The sequence below is a fragment of the Haliotis rufescens genome, unplaced genomic scaffold (genome assembly GCF_023055435.1).
Source record: "Haliotis rufescens isolate VD_foot unplaced genomic scaffold, xgHalRufe1.0.p SCAF_5, whole genome shotgun sequence".
NCBI lineage: Eukaryota > Metazoa > Mollusca > Gastropoda > Lepetellida > Haliotidae > Haliotis > Haliotis rufescens.
Window position 1 is genome coordinate 38,853,042 of NW_025964223.1, and position 24,845 is coordinate 38,877,886.

The following is a 24,845-nucleotide window of genomic DNA, read 5'->3' on the forward strand; positions in this document are numbered from 1 at the left end:
GAAGATAATCAGTATACAAGAACATGATGCAATCTACAACGGAGAGGAGTGTCTGTGTGGTAATAGAAGATGGTCAGTATAGAAGACCATGATGGAATGTGTGAAGGATAGAAGTGTATGTGTGGTAGTAGAAGATAATCAATATACATGAATATGATGAAATGTACAAAGGAGAGAAGTGTCTGTGTAGGAGTAGAAGATAATCAGTATACAAGAGCATGATGTAACGTACAAAGGAGAGAAGTGTCTGAGTGGGAGTAGTAGACAATCAGTATACAAGAACATGATGCAATCCACAAAGGAGAGAAGTGTCTGTGTGGTAATAGAAGATGGTCAGTATACAAGAACATGATGTAATGTGCAAAGGAGAGAAGTGTCTTTGTGGGAGAAGTAGATAGTCATTATAAAAGAGCATGATGAAATGTTCAAAGGAGAGAAGTGATAGTCTGTGTGCTAGCAGTAGATAGTCAGTGTACAAGAACATGATGCAATGTACATAGGAGAAAAGTGTCTGTGTGGTAGTAGAAGATGGTCAGTAGAGAAGACCATGATGTAATCTACAACGGAGAGAAGTGTCTGTGTGGTAGTAGAAGATGGTCAGTAGAGAAGACCATGATGTAATCTACAACGGAGAGAAGTGTCTGTGTGGTAGTAGAAGATGGTCAGTAGAGAAGACCATGATGTAATATGTGAAGGAGAGAAGTGTCTGTGTGGTAGTAGAAGATGGTCAGTAGAGAAGACCATGATGTAATCTACAACGGAGAGAAGTGTCTGTGTGGTAGTAGAAGATGGTCAGTAGAGAAGACCATGATGTAATCTACAACGGAGAGAAGTGTCTGTGTGGTAGTAGAAGATGGTCAGTAGAGAAGACCATGATGTAATCTACAACGGAGAGAAGTGTCTGTGTGGTAGTAGAAGATGGTCAGTAGAGAAGACCATGATGTAATCTACAACGGAGAGAAGTGTCTGTGTGGTAGTAGAAGATGGTCAGTAGAGAAGACCATGATGTAATCTACAACGGAGAGAAGTGTCTGTGTGGTAGTAGAAGATGGTCAGTAGAGAAGACCATGATGTAATCTACAACGGAGAGAAGTGTCTGTGTGGTAGTAGAAGATGGTCAGTAGAGAAGACCATGATGTAATCTACAACGGAGAGAAGTGTCTGTGTGGGAGTAGAAGATGGTCAGTAGAGAAGACCATGATGTAATCTACAACGGAGAGAAGTGTCTGTGTGGTAGTAGAAAATGGTCAGTAGAGAAGACCATGATGTAATCTAAAACGGAGAGAAGTGTCTGTGTGGTAGTAGAAGATGGTCAGTAGAGAAGACCATGATGTAATCTACAACGGAGAGAAGTGTCTGTGTGGTAGTAGAAGATGGTCAGTAGAGAAGACCATGATGTAATCTACAACGGAGAGAAGTGTCTGTGTGGTAGTAGAAGATGGTCAGTAGAGAAGACCATGATGTAATCTACAACGGAGAGAAGTGTCTGTGTGGTAGTAGAAGATGGTCAGTAGAGAAGACCATGATGTAATCTACAACGGAGAGAAGTGTCTGTGTGGTAGTAGAAGATGGTCAGTAGAGAAGACCATGATGTAATCTACAACGGAGAGAAGTGTCTGTGTGGTAGTAGAAGATGGTCAGTAGAGAAGACCATGATGTAATCTACAACGGAGAGAAGTGTCTGTGTGGTAGTAGAAGATGGTCAGTAGAGAAGACCATGATGTAATCTCCAACGGAGAGAAGTGTCTGTGTGGTAGTAGAAGATGGTCAGTAGAGAAGACCATGATGTAATCTACAACGGAGAGAAGTGTCTGTGTGGTAGTAGAAGATGGTCAGTAGAGAAGACCATGATGAAATCTACAACGGAGAGAAGTGTCTGTGTGGTAGTAGAAGATGGTCAGTAGAGAAGACCATGATGTAATCTACAACGGAGAGAAGTGTCTGTGTGGTAGTAGAAGATGGTCAGTAGAGAAGACCATGATGTAATATGTGAAGGAGAGAAGTGTCTGTGTGGTAGTAGAAGATGGTCAGTAGAGAAGACCATGATGTAATCTACAACGGAGAGAAGTGTCTGTGTGGTTGTAGAAGATGGTCAGTAGAGAAGACCATGATGTAATCTACAACGGAGAGAAGTGTCTGTGTGGGAGTAGAAGATGGTCAGTAGAGAAGACCATGATGTAATCTACAACGGAGAGAAGTGTCTGTGTGGTAGTAGAAGATGGTCAGTAGAGAAGACCATGATGTAATCTACAACGGAGAGAAGTGTCTGTGTGGTAGTAGAAGATGGTCAGTAGAGAAGACCATGATGTAATCTACAACGGAGAGAAGTGTCTGTGTGGTAGTAGAAGATGGTCAGTAGAGAAGACCATGATGTAATCTACAACGGAGAGAAGTGTCTGTGTGGTAGTAGAAGATGGTCAGTAGAGAAGACCATGATGTAATCTACAACGGAGAGAAGTGTCTGTGTGGGAGTAGAAGATGGTCAGTAGAGAAGACCATGATGTAATCTACAACGGAGAGAAGTGTCTGTGTGGTAGTAGAAGATGGTCAGTAGAGAAGACCATGATGTAATCTACAACGGAGAGAAGTGTCTGTGTGGTAGTAGAAGATGGTCAGTAGAGAAGACCATGATGTAATATGTGAAGGAGAGAAGTGTCTCTGTGGGAGTGAAAGATGGTCGATGTACTAGAAGATGAAGAACTGTACAAAGGAGACAAGTTTCTGTGTGGTAGTGGAAGATGGTCAGTATGCAAGAACATGATGTAACACAGACGATGTTATGTGGGAATATTTTATTGTCGCCTGATGTCAGATTATAACGGGAAATGTGATCAGAGTTACCTCTGTATGATAGTATAAACTTGCTAGTATAAAAGTACAGGGTAGTTGATGCAAAAAAAACCCCAGCTGATATCTGTCTATCTATCAACAGTACCACATTAACATGTGAAGAGGGCATTACCTAGACGAAACATGTGAAATATGTGAAACAATACATCATGTGATTCTGACTAGTATTCTCAAAGGACATTAATGAAGCTGTAAAATGAAGGGGGAAATACGACATAAACTTTGTGGAGACGCATCATGACATTTACGATAACACATAATACATCAGGCTAGGGAACGTACCATACACTCAGAGGCGTTATGTAAACTGGTCGTGCTGCTTGATTGTTGCTTTGACCCAGTGTTGACACCTTCAACTGCGATCAACTGTGTAGCTGATTCTGACTAACAGGTTACGACGAATTACGGACAGAAATACATATCCCGGAACGCTGTAGGTGAAGGCCTTACATAATTCAATCACGAATTCGTAGGAGATTTACACATTGTTACTTTTAGAAAGAACTTGCTTGAAAACATTTGATTAACATTTATCAACCGTGTAAAAATTGTTTACTTGAGGTAACCTATTGAGCTGTCTTTTTGACATCATCAACATCATGATGCCATACCATATTGTTTTTACAACTGTTTCCTTATAACGTCATACAATTATTTGTGCACGCTTTGTAAATTTCTAAAATGCACATATGTCAATGTAGGAAAGTAAATACATCCTTTTCTTTCACCCCTTTTGAGAAAGAGTTGCCGATTATATCGCCCAACGAGTTTCGGTGTGATGTTACTTTTGATCATGGCATTCTCGATTCTAATACTATGGGTGCGCGTTCTCCTATTTGCAATGGTTCTGAAACATATTGACACATATGCAAGGTATGATAGATAGATATTTTTCATCCGTGCATCTGTAGAAGATCGTATGGTTGATACAAGTGAGATAATCTGGTCTTAAACCGACAGTCCCCGATGCATGCACATCGCTATATGAGTGGAATAATCTTGAACGCGATGTGAAACCCCATTTCATCTCTCCTACAGAACGTGTAGAAACCCTACAGCCGAATCACCATGAGTGACACCAAGAAGGGCTTCACAAATCCTATAAAGATTTAATGAATGTTCAGACAACCGAAATCTTAGTCCGTTACGACTTGTTCAACCAGCGGTCTCCTATGCTATTCGGGGCCGTAAATGTATCGTATTTTATAGGTTAATCGTTTCCTTTGTGCTTTGTGTAATTGATATGGTATCTGGAACACAGATAATTTAATATTCGAAGGTTAGAAATTGAGACAAGAGTCGGATTTGTATCTTGACTTTATTCGTGTTCGTACAGTGTGACCGTTATTGCATGAGTTTGTTGTCACTCGTGGTTTTTTATCCTACTTAAACTCAATACACATATACTCAGGGCGTAACATAAGTACGATTTGTGAACACAATACCCTACGTTATATACTACGGTTATAACGAACTCGAAGGGACCACTAATTGTAGTTCGTAATAACCATACATCGTTTTATACAACATTTATACAACAAATGGTCGGGACTAAAACAAAGTTCTTTATATCGGTCCGTTCTTTATAAGCGTGTTCGTTATACACGTAGTTTACTGTAATTATAAGTTTATGGACATATTTTGCTCCTTTATCATACAAGAGGTCGGGAAGTCGTCGGTTCGAGCACCCGTCCGCGTCTTACCAAATGACATTACAAGATGCTAATTAACGTCACCGTGCCATTGTCGGCGCTCAAAAGACACAAGGACTGGTCGGCTCGGAGTCAGTATATTGTGTCTGAGTGGGGCATCCATGTTTAACTGCCACATGGTATCTCAGTGGGCTAGCACTATAAAGGAAAGTAGTAAAAGCAGACACACACATACACACACATGCGCACACATGTGCATGCCGTACGCCGTGCAAACAGTCTCAACAGCGACGTTAAACCCCATCTAAACCCTTATATCACACAATAAATCTTGTGTTATCAAGTTTATATAATTCACATATTGATGGGCACCTATTTAGATGCTCGCAGGAAAAAGCACTTTCGATGAGAAATCCATGACACATCATTTAGTGTCACACCTTAACTCGAACACACCTCATCAACAACCTCCACCAATGTTGATCCATGTTAGCTTGCGCTAAGGTTGAACGAAGTTTCATGTATAACGGATCATGTTAATGTTGAATGTAAGCCAAAATATGGTCAAAAGCATTTACTTTGGTGAAAAAAGCAAGCAAAGCTTTGGAGCCTGCAGCACAATACCATAATGGAGAAGAATCTGGGATTCATCCTCATAACCAGACTCATCATAATTTCACATAATCCTGGTTTCGCCGCCTTCGACCATCAGTACCTCATACCAAAACATAATGGGCGAAGGATGTCCTACTAAATTTTCACACACCTTTATAGCCGCCAGGTATATCTCCTGCTCCGCAAACCGCCTCCCCAGACAGTTTCTAGGTCCGAATCCAAAAGGCAGAAGAGCCATAGGGGGGATCATGCGTTTTCTGTTGCCATCTTCATCTCGGATCCAGCGTTCGGGTATAAACTCGTCCGGACGGTCAAAATATTTCTTGTTTCTCACTGACCGCTGGTTATTCATCACAATCAGCGTCTGCAATAGAGAAGAATGGATCTCCGCATATGCACAATGCTTCAAGTCGTCAAGTGTTCTTATTCATTAAGAAGCTACTCCATCCTCCCCTGAATCCCCAACATCATCATTTTTTCATTGTCTCATTGTTCACCCCTGTATCCCGAACACCATCATTTTTTCATTGTCTCATTGTTCACCCCTGAATCCCGAACACCATCATTTTTTCATTCTCTCATTGTTCACCCCTGAATCCCAAACATCATCATTTTTTCATTGTCTCATTGTTTACCCCTGAATCCCGAACATCATCATTTTTTCATTGTCTCATTGTTCACCCCTGAATCCCGAACACCATCATTTTTTAACTACGAGTCTCATTGTCCACCCCTGAATCCCGAACATCATCATTTTTTCATTGTCTCATTGTTCACCCCTGAATCCCGAACACCATCATTTTTTCATTGCCTCATTGCTCACCCCTGAATCCCGAACATCATCATTTTTTCATTGTCTCATTGTTCACCCCTGAATCCCGAACACCATCATTTTTCACTCCGAGTATCATTGTTCACCCCTGAATCCCGAACACCATCATTTTTTCATTGTCTCATTGTTCACCCCTGAATCCCGAACACCATCATTTTTTCATTGTCTAATTGTTCACCCCTGAATCCCCAACATCATCATTTTTTGATTGTCTCATTGTTCACCCCTGAATCCCCAACATCATCATTTTTTCATTGTCTCATTGTTCACCCCTGAATCCCGAACACCATCATTTTTCACTCCGAGTCTCATTGTTCACCCCTGAATCCCGAACACCATCATTTTTTCATTGTCTCATTGCTCACCCCTGAATCCCGAACACTATCATTTTTTCATTGTCTCATTGTTCACCCCTGAATCCCGAACATCATCATTTTTCACTCCGAGTCTCATTGTTCACCCCTGAATCCCGACAACCATCATTTTTTAATTGTCTCATTGCTCACCCCTGAATCCCGAACACCATCATTTTTTCATTGCCTCATTGTTCACCCCTGAATCCCGAACATCATCATTTTTTCATTGTCTCATTGTTCACCCCTGAATCCCGAACACCATCATTTTTCACTCCGAGTCTCATTGTTCACCCCTGAATCCCGAACACCATCATTTTTTCATTGTCTCATTGTTCACCCCTGAATCCCGAACACCATCATTTTTTTATTGTCTCATTGTTCACCCCTGAATCCTGAACATCATCATTTTTTCATTGTTGTCTCATTGTTCACCCCTGAATCCCGAACACCATCATTTTTCACTCCGAGTATCATTGTTCACCACTGAATCCCGAACACCATCATTTTTTCATTGCCTCATTGTTCACCCCTGAATCCCGAACATCATCATTTTTTCATTGTCTCATTGTTCACCCCTGAATCCCGAACACCATCATTTTTTCATTGCCTCATTGCTCACCCCTGAATCCCGTACATCATCATTTTTTAATTGTCTCATTGTTCACCCCTGAATCCCGAACACCATTATTTTTTCATTGTCTCATTGTTCACCCCTGAATCCCGAACACCATCATTTTTTCATTGTCTCATTGTTAACCTCTAAATCCCGAACACCATCATTTTTTCGTTGTCTTATTGTCCACCCCTGAATCCTGAACACCATCATTTTACACTCCGAGTTTCATTGTTCACCCCTGAATCCCGAACACCATCATTTTTTCATTGTCTCATTGTTCACCCCTGAATCCCGAACACCATCATTTTTTCATTGTCTCATTGTTCACCCCTGAATCCCGAACACCATCATTTTTTCATTGTCTCATTGTTCACCCCTGAATCCCGAACATCATCATTTTTTCATTGTCTCATTGTTCACCCCTGAATCCCGAACACCATCATTTTTTCATTGTCTAATTGTTCACCCCTGAATCCCGAACATCATCATTTTTTCATTGTCTCATTGTTCACCCCTGAATCCCGAACACCATCATTTTTTCATTGTCTAATTGTTCACCTCTAAATACCGAACACCGTCATTTTTTCATTGTCTCATTGTTCACCCCTGAATCCCGAACATCATCATTTTTTTATTGTCTCATTGTTCACCCCTGAATCCCGAACACCATCATTTTTTCATTGTCTCATTGTTCACCCCTGAATCCCGAACATCATCATTTTTTCATTGTCTCATTGTTCACCCCTGAATCCCGAACACCATCATTTTTTCATTGTCTCATTGTTCACCCCTGAATCCCGAACATCATCATTCTTTCATTGTCTCATTGTTCACCCCTGAATCCCGAACACCATTATTTTTTCATTTTCTCATTGTTCACCCCTGAATCCCGAACACCATCATTTTTCACTCCGAGTCTCATTGTTCACCCCTGAATCCCCAACATCATCATTTTTTCATTGTCTCATTGTTCACCCCTGAATCCCGAACACCATCATTTTTTCATTGTCTCATTGTTCACCCCTGAATCCCGAACACCATCATTTTTTCATTGTCTAATTGTTCACCCCTGAATCCCGAACATCATCATTTTTTCATTGTCTCATTGTTCACCCCTGAATCCCGAACACCATCATTTTTTCATTGTCTAATTGTTCACCTCTAAATACCGAACACCGTCATTTTTTCATTGTCTCATTGCTCACCCCTGAATCCCGAACACCATCATTTTTTCATTGTCTCATTGTTCACCCCTGAATCCCGAACACCGTCATTTTTTCATTGTCTCATTGTTCACCCCTGAATCCCGAACATCATCATTTTTTCATTGTCTCATTGTTCACCCCTGAATCCCGAACACCATCATTTTTTCATTGTCTCATTGTTCACCCCTGAATCCCGAACACCATCATTTTTCACTCCGAGTTTCATTGTTCACCCCTGAATCCCGAACATCATCATTTTTTCATTGTCTCATTGTTCACCCCTGAATCCCGAACACCATCATTTTTTCATTGTCTCATTGTTCACCCCTGAATCCCGAACACCATCTTTTTTTCATTGTCTAATTGTTCACCCCTGAATCCCGAACATCATCATTTTTTCATTGTCTCATTGTTCACCCCTGAATCTCGAACACCATCATTTTTTCATTGTCTCATTGTTCACCCCTGAATCCCGAACACCATCATTTTTCACTCCGAGTCTCATTGTTCACCCCTGAATCCCGAACACCATCATTTTTTTTTATTGTCCCATTGTTCACCCCTGAATCCCGAACACCATCATTTTTCACTCCGAGTCTCATTGTTCACCCCTGAATCCCGAACACCATCATTTTTTCATTGCCTCATTGTTCACCCCTGAATCCCGAACATCATCATTTTTTCATTGTCTCATTGTTCACCCCTGAATCCCGAACACCATCATTTTTCACTCCGAGTCTCATTGTTCACCCCTGAATCCCGAACATCATCATTTTTTGATTGTCTCATTGTTCATCCCTTAATCCCGAACACCATTATTTTTCATTCCGAGTCTCATTGTTTACACCTGAATCTTGAATACTACTTAAAGGAAATCTCAAAGGCATTGAGAAAAGGGTGCGATTTGAAGTTACATTACTGAAATAAATATCGAAAAAAATAAAATATATAAAAGTATTTATTACGTTTATCAATCTTTTTGTGAAATTTAAATCTTGCGTCCCAAATACGATTTCATTTGTGCCTCGCGTACCAAAAATGGGTTGGCAGCCTCATTCAAGTTAGTATTACTGAGTGAGTGAGTGAGTGAGTGAGTGAGTGAGTGAGTGAGTGAGGGAGGGAGGGAGGGAGGGATTGGTTTTACGCCGCTTTTAGCAATATTCCAGCAATATCACGGCACCAGAAATGGGCACCACATATTGTACTAACGTTGTACTAACTTACCCCTGCAGGGACGTTGTAGCCACCCAGCACCAAGTCTTTGGGTATGATTCTGCCAGTACCCGACGCAGTAGGATAAATAAATCTGCAACAACCATACACACGTACATTAGTGCTTTGTTTGTCAATCACTTTTATCTCGCAGACATCGCAGAGAATCTCACTTAGCTACATTACATATATTGTATATACTGTCTCTTACGATCTCTGGACTAGATTGGCGGGGAGCTGACAGAATCTGAAAGTAGTCATATTTAACTTTCATGTCATGACACGGCAACTGCCATGGGAAACAATCGACGTTTAGTATTAATTGGTCATGAGATGGGTAGATGTTTAAGTGATCAGTCTCCAAGTGAAATAAATAAGTATCAAGTTGTAGCTAACATCTAACAAATGTATGTGACAGGCAGGAGATTTGGGATCTACTAATAAGGGCGATAGGAATCAGATGGCTGGAATGACCTCTTTGTTTATATACAGTGGGAGCTTCCTCCTGCTGGTCTCCCAATCGCAAGCCTCTACCGACTCTCCGTAGTGAGCCTTGCTCCAAGGCTCTACTGAATGATAAGTCCATGAGTGTAATGTAGTTCTATCCTTATAAGAGGCAAGTCTAGATTAGCGGACAGTTTAAAGACGCAAGTCTTTTATAGGGACAACTTGTTATTATAAATTATAAATCAATAATCTTCGCCTTTGAGACTTGTACAAGTCTATCTCTCTAGTCTGCTTGCCACATTGATAAACCAGCCCACAAGTGTTTATCAGATATTTACATCTTTTACTTATAAGAACATATAAGAACATTCGGGAACGTTGCTGATCTTTCCCAATCACTCAATGCATGTCGTTATAGCCGACTTAAACCAGGACCAAGTTGTCATATCAGTAAACCCAGCCGGCAGGGATATATAGATGTTCATGCTTTCACCAGCCCGTGTTTCGTGCCATAGACATGATAATCTACAGGATGTCGTGATCAAGATGGAATATAGCTGACTGTGTTAAACAAAATTCAAACCATCACTCCAACATGATACAACTATTACCGACACTAATTGAACCGAGAACCCCGATTGAGGTCACCTTTTGAATATATTGCCTACCGGAAGGATTCTCTGAGACAGGCCTTGAGGTATCCAAGCTTCCCCATGTGATCTTCTGTAAGAGGGCCCGAATCGCCCATTACGGAGTGTATCTCGTCAAACAGTTTCTGTTGCTTGTCAGGGTGCCGGGCGATGTTGTACAGAAACACCTGAAGGTTCTTTGCGGTCTGAAAAATCATTGCCCCGTCAATGCGTGGTTGATCACTTAAAGGACGCCAACGAGTGATACCTTAAGGCTGCAACACTTATAAGACCTTATACGTGACATTGAAATTCCTTTTTTCCACTTTGGATTATAGTCACGCGACACATACCCTGCTTTCTGATTAAGCAGCTCTTGGACCGAGCACTCGCTGGCAACCTTTAATGATGAATCTATTTATATAGAAACAGACTACATCTGTAGGTACAAGGCTTACCCAAAATCAGAAAAGAGCATCATACAATCAGAGCAAAGTCCCCCTAAAGGGCCTGTACTGCGGCGGTTTCGGGTCAGTGAGGTTCAACGTTACCATGTTCAAGACTGACTGCATGCCGCGTCTTGTATTTAACTTAGGAATATTTTATGTTTTGAAAGTGATTGAAGAAATATAGCCTGTTCAAAAGAGAAATATATATTATGTAGAATTTGTATTTCCAAAGGGCAAAGGAGGCACTGTTTGCAAATATTTTGTAAATAAATCGATAGACAAATATTAAAAAAAAATATGATATTGTTTTTGTTGGCTCGAAAATAAAATGAACACTCGTCAGAAAACGTATAAGGAAGATAGTTGGTGCTTTAATGGCGTGGAGTGCACACGTACAGCAATCATACAATGTTCGCTTCTTATTCTCCAGTAGACCATTTAAATCTTCAAAGGATCTTTCTTCGAAGATTTGAAAGACCATCACATACCATCAAAGACTCTTGCTCAAAAGACGTTTGATCAGACCAACAACATTAAAGGCCTTAGTAAAGCTTTCAATATGTTTTATGGTAGGCATGTGGAGGACATTTCGAAATTTGATCACAAAATTGATATCCTATGCAATTCCCTCCATTGACTTGTACCATATGCTCCCATGTTTGTTCAGATGAACACTTGACTTGCTTGTGTGTGTTTGTGTGACAGATGCGACCGGTGGGAAAGGATACGCTCAGCTTTCCACGAACACCTGGTATGATTACAATTTTACAGTGAGTCATAAACACACATATAGTACAGTCAGATTCGTAAAATGGACTCTGCTTTTAGAAGAGATTTCTTGGATAAGAAAAAGCGTTTTATCGATTATATTTACAGCTACTGTGCTATCTCAATATGTGTTATGGGTAAACATTTTTAACAGTATGTCAGCCATACTACTCAGAAGAGGTTAAAGACAACCGATTCTTTCATATAATTACAGTTAATCTTTCATGCCGTGACTTGATTGGGGTTTTCTTTAACAGCATTACTTTATTGTTGACTAGTATATATAACTAATTGTCCGTTTTAATGTGTTAGAAAGGTCGAAAGTGTTTCAGACTGTAGATGTTTTGCGGTTTGGCGAAGGACATGGGATGATGCTGAGAGACAGATGATCATCATCCTCTGTATCTATCAATTCAAAATCAGGAAAATGTGTATACACCAATCAATATGCTCAATTTATTGTTAGGAAATTACCCTACCATGCATTATCAAAACTACTAAAGACCATCTGATCTGTTGCAGTATCTGTTGAACGACTCACTGAATCTGTTCCAGCGATAAACAGATCCAGGACAATCATCTCTATCTCCGCCATGCCGAAAGTCCCATGAGCAAGCAGCGACGTGAGGAAGGTTGGCTCTTTCAGATCCAGTTGACCCATTTTCTCCTTTTGTTTCAAATCCTCTATTGCCTCACAAAGCAAACCACCGACCCGTCTGTGTGTGAGAAAAGATGCTACGTACATGCTCACATCTATTATTGATCCTGCTTTGTCTGCGTTCCATTGACTTTATTCTTGTACATGTAAATTACAGGAGATACTAAGATCACAATGATGTCTTATAACCTGAGTTGGATTATTTTAAAATAATTTCTTCAAAGAATCCAGTCTCGGGCATTACAAGAACGTGTTAATTGTTCGATGTTCATTATGATAATGATGACAGAATATGTCGTAAATATGATAATGTTCGACTCCACCTCCACCTTTCGCAATTGGGATACGATGACATGCATCAACCAAGTCAGCGAGTCTGACCACCCGATCCCTTTACTCGCCTCTTACGACAGGCATGGGTTGCTAAAGACCAATTCCACCCCTGATCTCCACGGATACATGGATACAATTAAACCCAGGTACTCAAGACAGTGCCTTCCAAGTGAATCCATCCGGTTTCACTAATCATGATTGTGGTCTCTTTGTATGGTGTGTTATATTCCATCTAGATGACAATCCAGTGACTTACATCATCCATCCATGCAATTGGGATAAAATGACATGCATCAATCAAGCCACCGAACTTATCCAGCCGATTCATTTTGTCGCTTCTAACAAGCTGGGGACCCCTATTCTTACCCGGAATCCGAAGGGGTTCATGTCTATGGAGTAATATATGGAGTATTGTCACTGTGTATATGTGTACAAATTCCAAATGTCACCGTCAGAAGGGTTTCCTAACTGACGCGGATCATTGTATTTATGAAAATGCAGCACGACAGTCAAATACCTACTCTCTGATGTAATCCACAACCCTGGAATACTGCTTGCACAAAGGGGTTTCGAAGGTGCCAAAAAACAATGGAGGAGCATGGAACCCTTTCATAAACAAGTCGAAAAAAAGTCGAATTTTATCGAATAATTCGTCGGCATTTTTCTCCATATTTGAATCCAAAAGACCTTGTCGCTTGTTGAATGCAACTACGCAAATACCTGAAACGGTAATAAATAGTTATCAGTATATATCAAAGCACCACATTATACTGATTGTTAGTTAACTATATTTAGCACTTAAATTTTACATGTATTTAAGCAATGTATTTCTAATGATATGGTCTTTGTGTTTTATGCTCCAAGCAACGGTCTGCGAATACACGAACAATGACCGATGAACGAAAGAACAATGACGCGCACATTGAAACATGGAACTGATTCAGTTTATGTATTACCTACTTTCTGATGCGTACTTGAAGAACTCATTTTGCAACTCGTCAGGAGTAAAGTTGTGATTAGTCAGTTTCCTTATAAGATCATCAGCGACTTCATTCTGTGCAGCAAGGTAACGAAGCGCAGAGTTCGGCTTCATTAATCTTGCATTCACGGCCCTCCTTAGGTTGAACCACTCTTCATTTTGCCTACATTGATCGGAGAAATTGGGAAGATAATATGTACTGCCAATGTAATTATGTTACACTGAACCCTCAATAATTCTAGGTTCTTGAGATAATAAAAAATGTACCGAGTTATCTATAGTTCCAAACAACGGAGCAACGTAACTGCCGAGAAAAAGAAAGTATCCACTTAAAAACTGGATTTGACCAAATCAAAAAACGTTTCTGGACTGAAAACAGTCGCTGAAACACTGCAAACTTAAGGTCCAAAACACAGCCATGATACCCGTATCAAATACTTCACCATCAAATAGCCATGATACCCGTATCAAATACTTCACCATCAAATAGCCATGATACCCGTATCAAATACAATACCATCGAAAAAACATTTCTTTCAGTAGTGAATACCACTTCTTGTTTTTGGATATTTTTAGCCAGCATCGAACATGGGTGTTTACATTCTTAATCCCGGCAGTTTATTGTAGATTACCTGAACAATATTTTGAGTAATTCAATTCACGTTTCGGGTACCCAATAGTTTCTGGTTTATGCTGTCAGTATTTCCAACTGGGTGTTTCACATACGTTACGGTGCAGCTAGTGTATAAAAACAACAAGGATTCAGAAAAACACTTACATATTACTATATAACTAAGTATTAGTTTATACATTACAAATATGTAAGCATCCAGTACAGATATGTTTAATACATTAATGTGCAAGAAACTGCAAGAAGTTGTTAGTGACTTACATTGACGCCAATCCAGGAATGATCCCTCTGGTTTTGCAGTAGTGAACATGCAGATGCGGAAGTGGACGTATAGGCATTCGTCCCTCGTTTCTGAAGACAGTTTCTATATCTGTGGGATCCTCTACATAAACCGTCCACGTTCCCATTCGAGTTTTGACCACGGGACCATACTTGTCGTGGAGATGATCAAACAACTGGTGGATCGTAGAAGGCTCGAAATTTGCTGCAACACATATCCCTCTTGTTAGAAATACAGGGTTTCAGGAAAAAGACATTTTGTGAAATGGCGTTTAGGGACGACATGTATGTTGTGGGGAAAAGGGTGTACCGTTGATTTTTGAGGATGGTTATTGTGAAGTGGGTGGAAGAATAGAGGAGGAGTGTGTGTATAGGGGTTAGTGGGGGTGAGTGGGGGTGAGTGAGGGTGAGTGTTGGTGTGAGAAGGGGCATGTTAGGGGAGGTAGGGTTTGTGTGTGTGTGTTTGCGTTTGTGTGTGTGTGTGTGTGTGTGTGCGTGCGTGTGTGTTTGCGCGCATGTGTGTGTGCGTGTGTACGTGCGTGTGTGTGTGCGTGCGTGCGTGTGTGCGTGCGCGCATGTGGGCGTGTGCGTGCGTGCGTGTGCGTGGAGGCCCAGGACTCTTTTGTGGCTACATGTCATCATGTAAAGTAATCGCTGACATGTTAGTTAACTTCGAGATCGAGACACGTAATGTATTATTGTAAAAGAAGAGTCTTAGATATCAAGCAACGTAAAGAAGTTTTGGTTTTGGGATCGGAAACTGCCTTACTCACTCGAATTTCAAAGTACATTACTCTCAAACTGTTACAACCATTGTTGTCTGCCGTGATCAACCGCAATTTAATGTCATATACAGGGGACATTTTGCACACAAACATTTATTACATACTAGACTTCCAACATCGTAGAAATAACAATACAGTCTGACACAGATTCGGTCAACTTCTTGAGTTAACAAGAATAATAAAAGAATGTTCGCCATAACTATTTGACGACATGCACTCTCTTCTAAGTCTAAAGTGTGTAGTGAATTGTGTAAAACCCACTGAATGGTTTGAAATGAAGCCTTGCACTGAACCGAGTCCAACTGTATATCCCCTTTGGGCCAGGTATGGTCTCGAAGGGCTTGACGTCTTTGGTAACGACATCGGCTGGCGCGACGGCTGCGGCGGCTGTGGCCTGTGTTTTGACCAGGATGTCATGGCGAGTGTGACGAAACTGGGCGACAAGGCGTCGTAGTGCCTTCATTGGGCTCACAAGCGGAGGTCTGTCTACTGAACAAAATAATCATGAACTGATGGATGACATTCGACTCTTTTAGGGTTTTAATCAGATTCAGAGGCGGAGGTCTGTCTACTGAACAAACTAATTTTAAAGTGATGGATAACATTTGACTCTATTGGTGTTTGATGAGGCTCAGAGGTGGAAGTCTGTTTAATGAACCGATCAGTTTAGAACTGATGGGTGACATTTCAATTTATTTGTTTCAATCAGGCTCAGAGTCTAAAGTCTGTCTACTGAACAAAATAATTTTAAACTGATGGATGATATTTATACTCAGAGGTGGAGGTCTGTCTCCTGAACAAAATAATTTTGAACTGATAGATCGTAGATCGCTGGTCGTTGACGTTTACGACATTAGTGAAACCAGAAAACAGACAGACCACTGAATCCGCCTGGGATTCGAACCAAAGACGCGTTGAGCATGACACGGTTAAGGGAAATTAGGCATTATCACTACGTGATCTTCATGAGTAACTAATCAATACTGGTCGGAAACTAATCATCGTAAAGAAATGCCTGTGATTGTTTTACGTTTTAAAATGTATAATTTATGTGCAATAAATTACCGTGAGTAGGTCTCTCAGGGCAATAACGTTGTAATTAATGTCGCGTTGTATATGATTTAGGAGTATACCGAATCCGTTACACTATCGTATATGTGAGATTGGCTTTAGGGCATTTAGAACACTGGGTTATAGTGCATTCCATGCACACGTGCCTATCATCGCGATATATATATCTGACATATCATAAATAACGCAAAACGTAATTCATCAGCTTATTCAAATGTACATTGTTTCTTAATCTTAGAAATATTTGGAACATGTTAAAGCAAAGAAAAATATGAATCATATTTTAGGGTAAATTTAACACTATGTGACCTCAAAACTACAAGCTATGGTAACGAATGATTAGAGAATAAAAACACTGTTTGAATAAAGTGTAAACAAATAAACATCATGGTCTCCGTGACAAGTCAAGTAAACTACATGTTGTAAAACAGATGCTTTACATGTAGATGTAATCACTTTTAATGAAATACATGGACCCATACTCCCCTCACCCACTCGTCTACCTTTTGCCCGGGGGCACGGGTGGCCCAGTCGTCTAAGGCGCCGCGATTCGCTGTGCAGAGTTGCGTCCCTTGGACACGACAGAAACCTATGATTGTGGGTTCGAATCCCGGTTCGCCCTGATTATGTTTCTAGGTTTGTCAGCACCATACCCGTGCTCGTGAGTTTCACCGAAGTGGTAAACGTTTGAGACTTGTATCACTAGGGGCTTTCCTCCCACATTGAGCTGACACGCCGTGATATAACTGGAATACTGTTAAAAGCAGAGTTAAACCCTACTCACTCACTCACTACCTTTTGCCCAATGCCCATATACTGCCTTGATGGATTATCGACCCTTGTAAGTTTCCATACGACCACTTTACCAATGCCTATTTGTTGAAAATCAATATGCATGTACCGAGCAACATGTGATGGAGGTGTTTCAACACAAAGGGGTCTTAGATACCAAGCCATGTAAAGAAGTTTGGGGATCGGAAACTGCCCTACTCTCGCGAATATCAAAGTACATTATTCTCAAACGGTTACAACCATTGTTGTCTTAGTGATCAACCTGAACAGAAATACACATCTTGAAGCCAAATTAACATAGCCACCTGTCGTCTATCACTAATTATAACAGTAACTCAGGCGTGTTACATCCCGTGCCTTTTGAAAGTGATCGAAACTTTCCGACATAACTGGATCACAATGGATAAATATACAACCCCTTGATTTTCAAGAGCAAACATTTCGATCTAAACAGGTAGTCTCGATGACCTAAATGACCTAGAACAGTGTGACCTAGTCATCCCTGTCTTTATGCACTTTACCAGTCATCACAACGTGTCCCAGTCTAACAAGGCAATGATAAGTCTAAATATAGCTGGAGATTGGTCTAGCCACATGCTACACATGTATTGCAGCCGTTAGCTGTTACCTAGCTAGCAGGAAGCTCATCAATAGATCGATATGCAGCTGACACTGCAGCGGAACGAGGAAGTGATCAATACCAATCACAAATTGTCGGAACCCCTTCCATCATTCAGTATAAAACACCATATGTAAGACAGCTGCTGAAAAGCAGGTTGTAATTACATATATATATAATATACATATATATACGTAATTACAACCTGCTTTTCAGCAGTCGTCTTACATATGGTGTTGTATACTTTCCATACCTAAGGGAAGCCCATGTACATATAATACTTTTATATATATATACAAGTTTATATGTGTCATCTTCTTTATATCAGTTTCAGACAGCGAAAGTACTATGTCAGAAACTGATGTAAAGAAGATGATGGACTAATGTGGACTTTATTATTTTATTACATATTACATGTACACCGAGTGAACATTTACCTCATTTATGTATAGAGCTGTCATGAGACAGTGAAAGTACTATGTCTGAAACTGATATAAAGCAGATGATGGACTAACGTGGACTTTATTATTTTATTATATATATATATATATATATATATATGACACATATAAACTTTTATATATATAAAGTATTATATGTGCATGGGCTACCCTTAGGTATGGAAAGTGGGTCACATACGATGAAACATGTATAGTGCACATATTTGTACAAATATATCACAATGCACTTATAAATATACATTTATGCATTGGCGCAGACGTATTTCAATACACATCGTTACACTTACAAAATACTTTGAATTTACGATTAGCAATAGTCAGAGAGTGCGTAAATGTTTTTTAAAGTTTCCGCAAAATATAAGTTGTATCACGGCGGTGGGTTATGTTTGGATCCGACAAACTGGTATCTGAAAACACGAGTCACACCCTATACTTGTATACGTAGCATAGCACAGATCCTACTTACATCAGCTCTTACACTAAGCATGAAGTAATTCGGATCTACTCTGGTAAGGTGAGGTGAGGTGAGGTGAGGTGAGGTGAGGTGAGGTGAGGTGAGGTGAGGTGAGGTGGGGTGAGGTGAGGTGAGGTGAGGTGAGACGGGGTGAGGTGAGATGGGGTGAGGAGAGGTAAAATGGGGTTTATGTCAGAATGTTTCATTTGTACATCGACGTGCATGTTTTTCTGCTTGTACTAGTCCGAACTTACGCCGGTTTAATAGCTCTTGCCCACTGAGACACCATGCTGCAGTTTAAGACGGATACCCTACTCAGAACACAGTATATCGACTCCGAGCCGACCATTGGCATTGTTTTATCCCATAAATGACGATCACCAAGCATGGTAAGAACAAGTACCATCCTATAAAACTATTCTGACCCAATGCCTGCAAGAAAAATGTAAATCAGAAAAAAAACATACCAGTGTTTAATAATTGTCTGAGCCATATTCATTTGTAGGAGCAGACACGGATGGAATAGATTTTACTCTAGAGGTTGTTAGAAGAATACTACATAATACAATATGTCATAACAGCAAACTCTTCAATGTAACACCTGAATAATCCGATACCTGTATAAACCGATACGGTAGGTCACTATCATTTTGACGTCAAAACATAAGTAAATCGGACCCTGTCTATAACAGACTTAAATGTCCCGATACATGACGGACTAAGCATTCTTTGTATCACACCCATTCTTGGTGATTATTATTTTATCAAGTCTTTGTATTTACCATCGACTAATAGGACAATTCGAACATGCTTTAACCTAATTTGATATATGTGATAAAATGCAACATTTGATGTGTTAAAATAAGCGGGTCATCTATAGTCAAGAGCATTAGCTGCAAATAGCACTGTCTGTTACTAACAATAAAGGTAACAATATATATAAAATAAATATATATAAATAATATAAATACAGGTTACCGACATAACGGTATAAATGTACTCTTGAAAGTCATCTATCTATCCATCTATCCATCTATCTATCTATCTATCTATGTGTTATAGTCAAAATTAAAAATAGCATATGTATGCAAATGCATTGACGCTATGGTTACCAACAAGTAAGCATTCACGTGCAAAATAATTGGCAACTGCAAAGGTATACGAAGATAAATCACATAGTACATGTACGTGAGTATAGAATTGTGATCACCCCTGTCGGGACCTGATAAGAATGCACTGTTGTGTGTTTACAGTTAGTGTTGTCCTACATATTCACGTGTGTACCATATTTAAAACTGCTGTGATAAGATGTTGTCTGTCGGCATAGTTTTACGAAATAAGTGTACTAATTCTTGCATCTCTTTGTATAACGAATACAGGCTATTTCAGCAGAAGTGTCTGGTTACATGCATTAATGTTTAACTCATTTGGTGTATAGAAAGTGCTGGCATGTACATCAATGTCAGGCCGGATTTCTCGGGACAGGCGTCTCTTAAAGGACAATTAAAGTGCACTTTGAAACACATTTATGTCAGTATTCATTGAACCTGGAACATTGTTTTATAAACTACATGTGTCTGGTGGAAAGGGAACACGCATACAATACGCTTATTATATGCAACAATACAAGAAACCGAGATGACAATATTTACCTTAAATTGTAAGAAGTGGTACACATACATCACATAAAATCCAGTGTCACAGTGTGCGTTGTTTCCATGACACTTTCACTGGTAAAGATGCAAAACACAAAGTTCAGAAAATCTCCAGGCTCAGTGACACGCAAATCGTTTAACACCAGCTGTATTGAAACAGAGCGAAGTGCAGCAAATGCATTCTGCAAGGAGATCCCGCAACGAGAATATAGATATAAAATACACCTACCATACAAGCTATCAGCTGATCCAACAAAGACTACAGTATTTATATCGCGGTTGACCCACATTCGGCCTCATTTCTGCTTCGTCGTTCGTCTATTGATTTTGTTGTTGCTTAAATCGAACTGTGGTTCAGTGACCTCTATGGGTTGTCCTTGTCGGGTATTTATGATTATTAACGGTCAGTGTTGTATATATATCATAAACATGTGAATAATAATCCACCGCATGATGTATCGATGCTTTTCGTTTAATAGTGGGTCCCTAATCTCGATCTCTTCTTAAATCATCAAAGGAACAATTAATCATCATGCAACAGAAATGTTCAAAATAAAACAATTTCATAATTTCATTATCTTGATTGCGCAAAAATTTTGACCTGGCTTTGTCTAAAGGTAACATATTAAAGCTGAATAATGAAATTAAATAGAAATAATCAAATTGGTAATCCAAACAAGATTAGAAATGATACAATTTACTTACTGTATGTTGCAATGTACGCATACAGTATTACCTGTATTTATGAGCATATGACTCCTTAAAAACTGATTTGATATATTCCGGTAACAGCAGATATTAAGCTAGCTTAGGGTATGCTTAATGTGGCTTGCATGTTTGTTTATCGCCCCACTCAGCAATAATCCAGCTATATGACGGCGGTCTGTAAATAATCGATCCTGGACCAGGCAATCCAGTGATTAACATCATGAGCGACCATCTACGCAATTGGGATACGATGACATCATCGAAGTCAGCGAGCCTAAACCCCCGATCCCGTTAGTTCCCTTTTACGACAAGCATAGTCGCCTCTTACAACAAGCATGGGTTGCTGAAGACCTATTCTCTCCCCGGATCTTCACTGTTTGCTTAATTTGGGGGTATACATGAATGTATATAGCACTATCAGATAATGCAACTGAGAACACACAGAGTATATGTTTATAGTTCTGTTTAATGATTAAAATCACAATTTTCTCTTTCGATAGAAACTGCAATTTCTTTTAAAAGTGTGATATTGGTTATGATCATGGAAGTTTGACAGTTAACATTGCATTGTTAGATCACATGACGCCTCGCGTATTAAATATATTCTCTTCAATGTTCAAGAATACTAATATTTAGATGCGATGATAGTACGCTTTAATGTAACTTAGCTTTTATGTCATGCGTATGTTTTAAATCATATTTTACTTCTGAAAATGTATTTTTAGGCTTTTTGGGCAAAATATAACTGAATAAAATGTAATGGAATAAATTTGAAAATAATGGGAACAAGAGTTGAAATGACACGCGTTACTCACTGCAAGCTGCAACGTACATGTGAAATATTATTTGTATCAGCGTATGTCTCCTTTAAAAGTGATTTGATATATTCCATCAAATATTGCTACTCTCTATATTGGAACTAATAAGTGATAATTCATACATGTACTTTCTTCTTCACTGAAATACGTTTTATTTTGTTTCATTCACATTCGGCTTGTTTAACCAAGTAATGAAATAGGTTTCTTGAACACTTGTACAATGCGACAACACACATGTATTTGCAATGAGAAAGAACAGTATTGCGGTCAAGAATACGGGCTGTAAAAACGAAACCCTATCGACATTGGCACATTAAGTATGAAGTGGGATAGGACAATGAATGATTCTTGAGAAAACAAACACAACATACTTTGTTAACACAAGTGCAACTATAAAACAGATTGACATTAGTACTTTCAAGCTCTCTGAACATGTACATGCAGCTTTTCTAACCCAGTGCGAACATACACTTTACTGACACGATCATACATGTACACACCATAATCTTACCGTATGAAGCAGTATTAATCATAGATGGCACGGTGTAATTTGGCATCTCGCCGTGTAAATGTATGTCTTCAGTCAAGGAAGAGGTCAGCGTTTACATGTTCATGGCTTGTGTCACATTTGTATAAGTCAATGTAAAAGGTTCAGTATCTGCATCGTGAAGTCGCACTGCTCCAGATTTCCGTGGAAGAATAGTTCGTTGGTATATCCTGCTTGACTCTCTATAGGGATTTAAGTGAGGAATAGGCCCCAACTATACCATACTTGTCTCCTATAGGGATTCCGGGGAGGAATATGTCCCCAGTGTACCATACTTGTCTCCTATAGGGATTCCGGGGAGGAATAGGTCCCTAGTATACCATACTTGTCTCCTATAGGGATTCCGGGAATGAATTGGCCCCAAATATACCATACTTGTCTCCTATAGGGATTCCGGGGAGGAATAGGTCCCCAGTGTACCATACTTGTCTCCTATAGGGATTCCGGGGAGGAATAGACCCCAAGTATACCATACTTGTCTCCTATAGGGATTCCGGGAAGGAATTGGCCCCAAATATACCATACTTGTCTCCTAAAAGGATTCCGGGGAGGAATAGGTCCCCAGTATACCATACTTGTCTCCTATAGGGATTCCGGGAAGGAATTGGCCCCAAATATACCATACTTGTCTCCTAAAAGGATTCCGGGGAGGAATAGGTCCCCAGTATACCATACTTGTCTCCTATAGGGATTCCGGGAAGGAATTGGCCCCAAATATACCATACTTGTCTCCTAAAAGGATTCCGGGGAGGAATAGGTCCCCAGTATACCATACTTGTCTCCTATAGGGATTCCGGGAAGGAATTGGCCCCAAATATACCATACTTGTCTCCTAAAAGGATTCCGGGGAGGAATAGGTCCCCAGTATACCATACTTGTCTCCTATAGGGATTCCGGGAAGGAATAGGTCCAAAGTACACCATACATTTCGGGGAACAATATCTGCCAAGTATTCCCTGCTTGTCTCCCTGTGGGGATTTCGTGACCACAAGGTCCCTTGTATTCCATGCTTGTCTCCCTGTTGGGATTTAGGGGAACAATAGCTGCCAAGTATTCCATGCTTGTCTCCCTGTTGGGATTTAGGGGAACAATATCTGCCAAGTATTCGCTGCTTGTCTCCCTGTAGGGATTTCAGGGAACACAAGGTCCCTCGTAATCCATGCTTGTCTTCCTGTTGGGCTTTAGGGGAAGAATAGCTGCCAAGTACCCCATGCTTGTCTCCCTGAAGGGATTTCGCTTAATAATACGTGCCCAGTATACATTGTTCGTCGTAAGAGCTCAGTAAAGCGGCTAGGATGGTTAGGTTCTCTGTTACTTGCTTGTTTTCAACCACTTTCTCTGTTCCATACTGAATAATGTACAGGCCGCCGTTATATAGCTGGAATATTACTGTGGCGTTAACACTCACTCATTCAGCCATTTTCTAGCCGTAAAATTTTAACATTATCGCTTACTATATTTGAGCAATGTTGAGGATGGATTACATTTTTAGGGGTGTTTTAAAGCGCCATAAGGCAGTTCATACACAATACATATGAAAACGGAAAGTGTTAAGCACCACTTCTGTTGTCAACTGTTCCAAACGTTCATGTATCTTTTCGAGATCTCTACATGAGATTTGCTTCATGTTGATACATGTCTATGATACACCCGATACCTTTTGAAGAGACATCAGAGCACTGAGACCGCCTCCGTGGTCTAGTGATAGAGCGTATGCCCGGAAACCGGGAGCTCGGTATTTCGATCCCTGGCCGCGTCACACCAAAAGACGCTAAAGGATGGTATTTGGAATTGTCTTGCCTAAGACAAGGACCGGTTTGGAACAGTGTGTCTGCATACTGTATCTGAGTGAGGTGTCTATGTTCGACTGCGGCATGGTATCTCAGTGGGCTAGCACTACAAAATCGGCATTAGTCCGGACTAGTACAAGCGGCCACACACACACGTGCATGCCGAGCTACATAAGTGCAATAATCTTGAAAGCGACGTAAACCACATTGTATCCCACCACCTCAGACTGTCTGTTACTCCAGATTGCCACAAGGACAGGTCGTGTCATATCATATGAAAGGGTAGTTAATAGCTATTGCCAAGGAATAGAAAATATATTATGGCATAGTCGATTTTAATTTCTCTATTTTAATATGAATATGTCACCTTGTAAAGAGAAAGAAATGTGTTTCGTCAGAAATAAATACAGGATAGGATTTGTAATAATGCTGCTTTTATATGGAAAAAAATATTTCGGCGTTCTTAATTGTGTTTCAGATGAATAAATTTACCATATGTTGATTGCTCCATGATACAAATGGTATGTTAACTTATGAGCATTTGATTTCATATTCAATTATATGTAATTAAAAAAAATAATTTTTATGCTTCGATTGATGTTACATATAACTTACTGTCATGTAACTCGTTGTA

At 40.0% G+C, this 24,845-nt stretch overlaps 1 protein-coding gene across 1 annotated transcript in view; it reads right to left on the reverse strand.

The window, feature by feature from the left end:
- The window catches only part of LOC124126383 (probable cytochrome P450 CYP44), an 81,017-nt gene that overhangs the window by 18,079 nt on the left and 38,093 nt on the right, over positions 1-24,845 (reverse strand). Inside the window, exons 3-10 of the mRNA XM_048384577.1 lie at positions 15,558-15,785; positions 14,494-14,716; positions 13,583-13,764; positions 13,144-13,342; positions 12,173-12,347; positions 10,454-10,620; positions 9,351-9,432; positions 5,269-5,481 (exon numbers count right to left, since the gene is read on the reverse strand). Of these exons, the coding sequence (XP_048240534.1) occupies positions 5,269-5,481; positions 9,351-9,432; positions 10,454-10,620; positions 12,173-12,347; positions 13,144-13,342; positions 13,583-13,764; positions 14,494-14,716; positions 15,558-15,759 (1,443 nt within the window). The 5' untranslated portion in view covers positions 15,760-15,785. The remainder of the gene's footprint in view (positions 1-5,268; positions 5,482-9,350; positions 9,433-10,453; positions 10,621-12,172; positions 12,348-13,143; positions 13,343-13,582; positions 13,765-14,493; positions 14,717-15,557; positions 15,786-24,845) is intronic.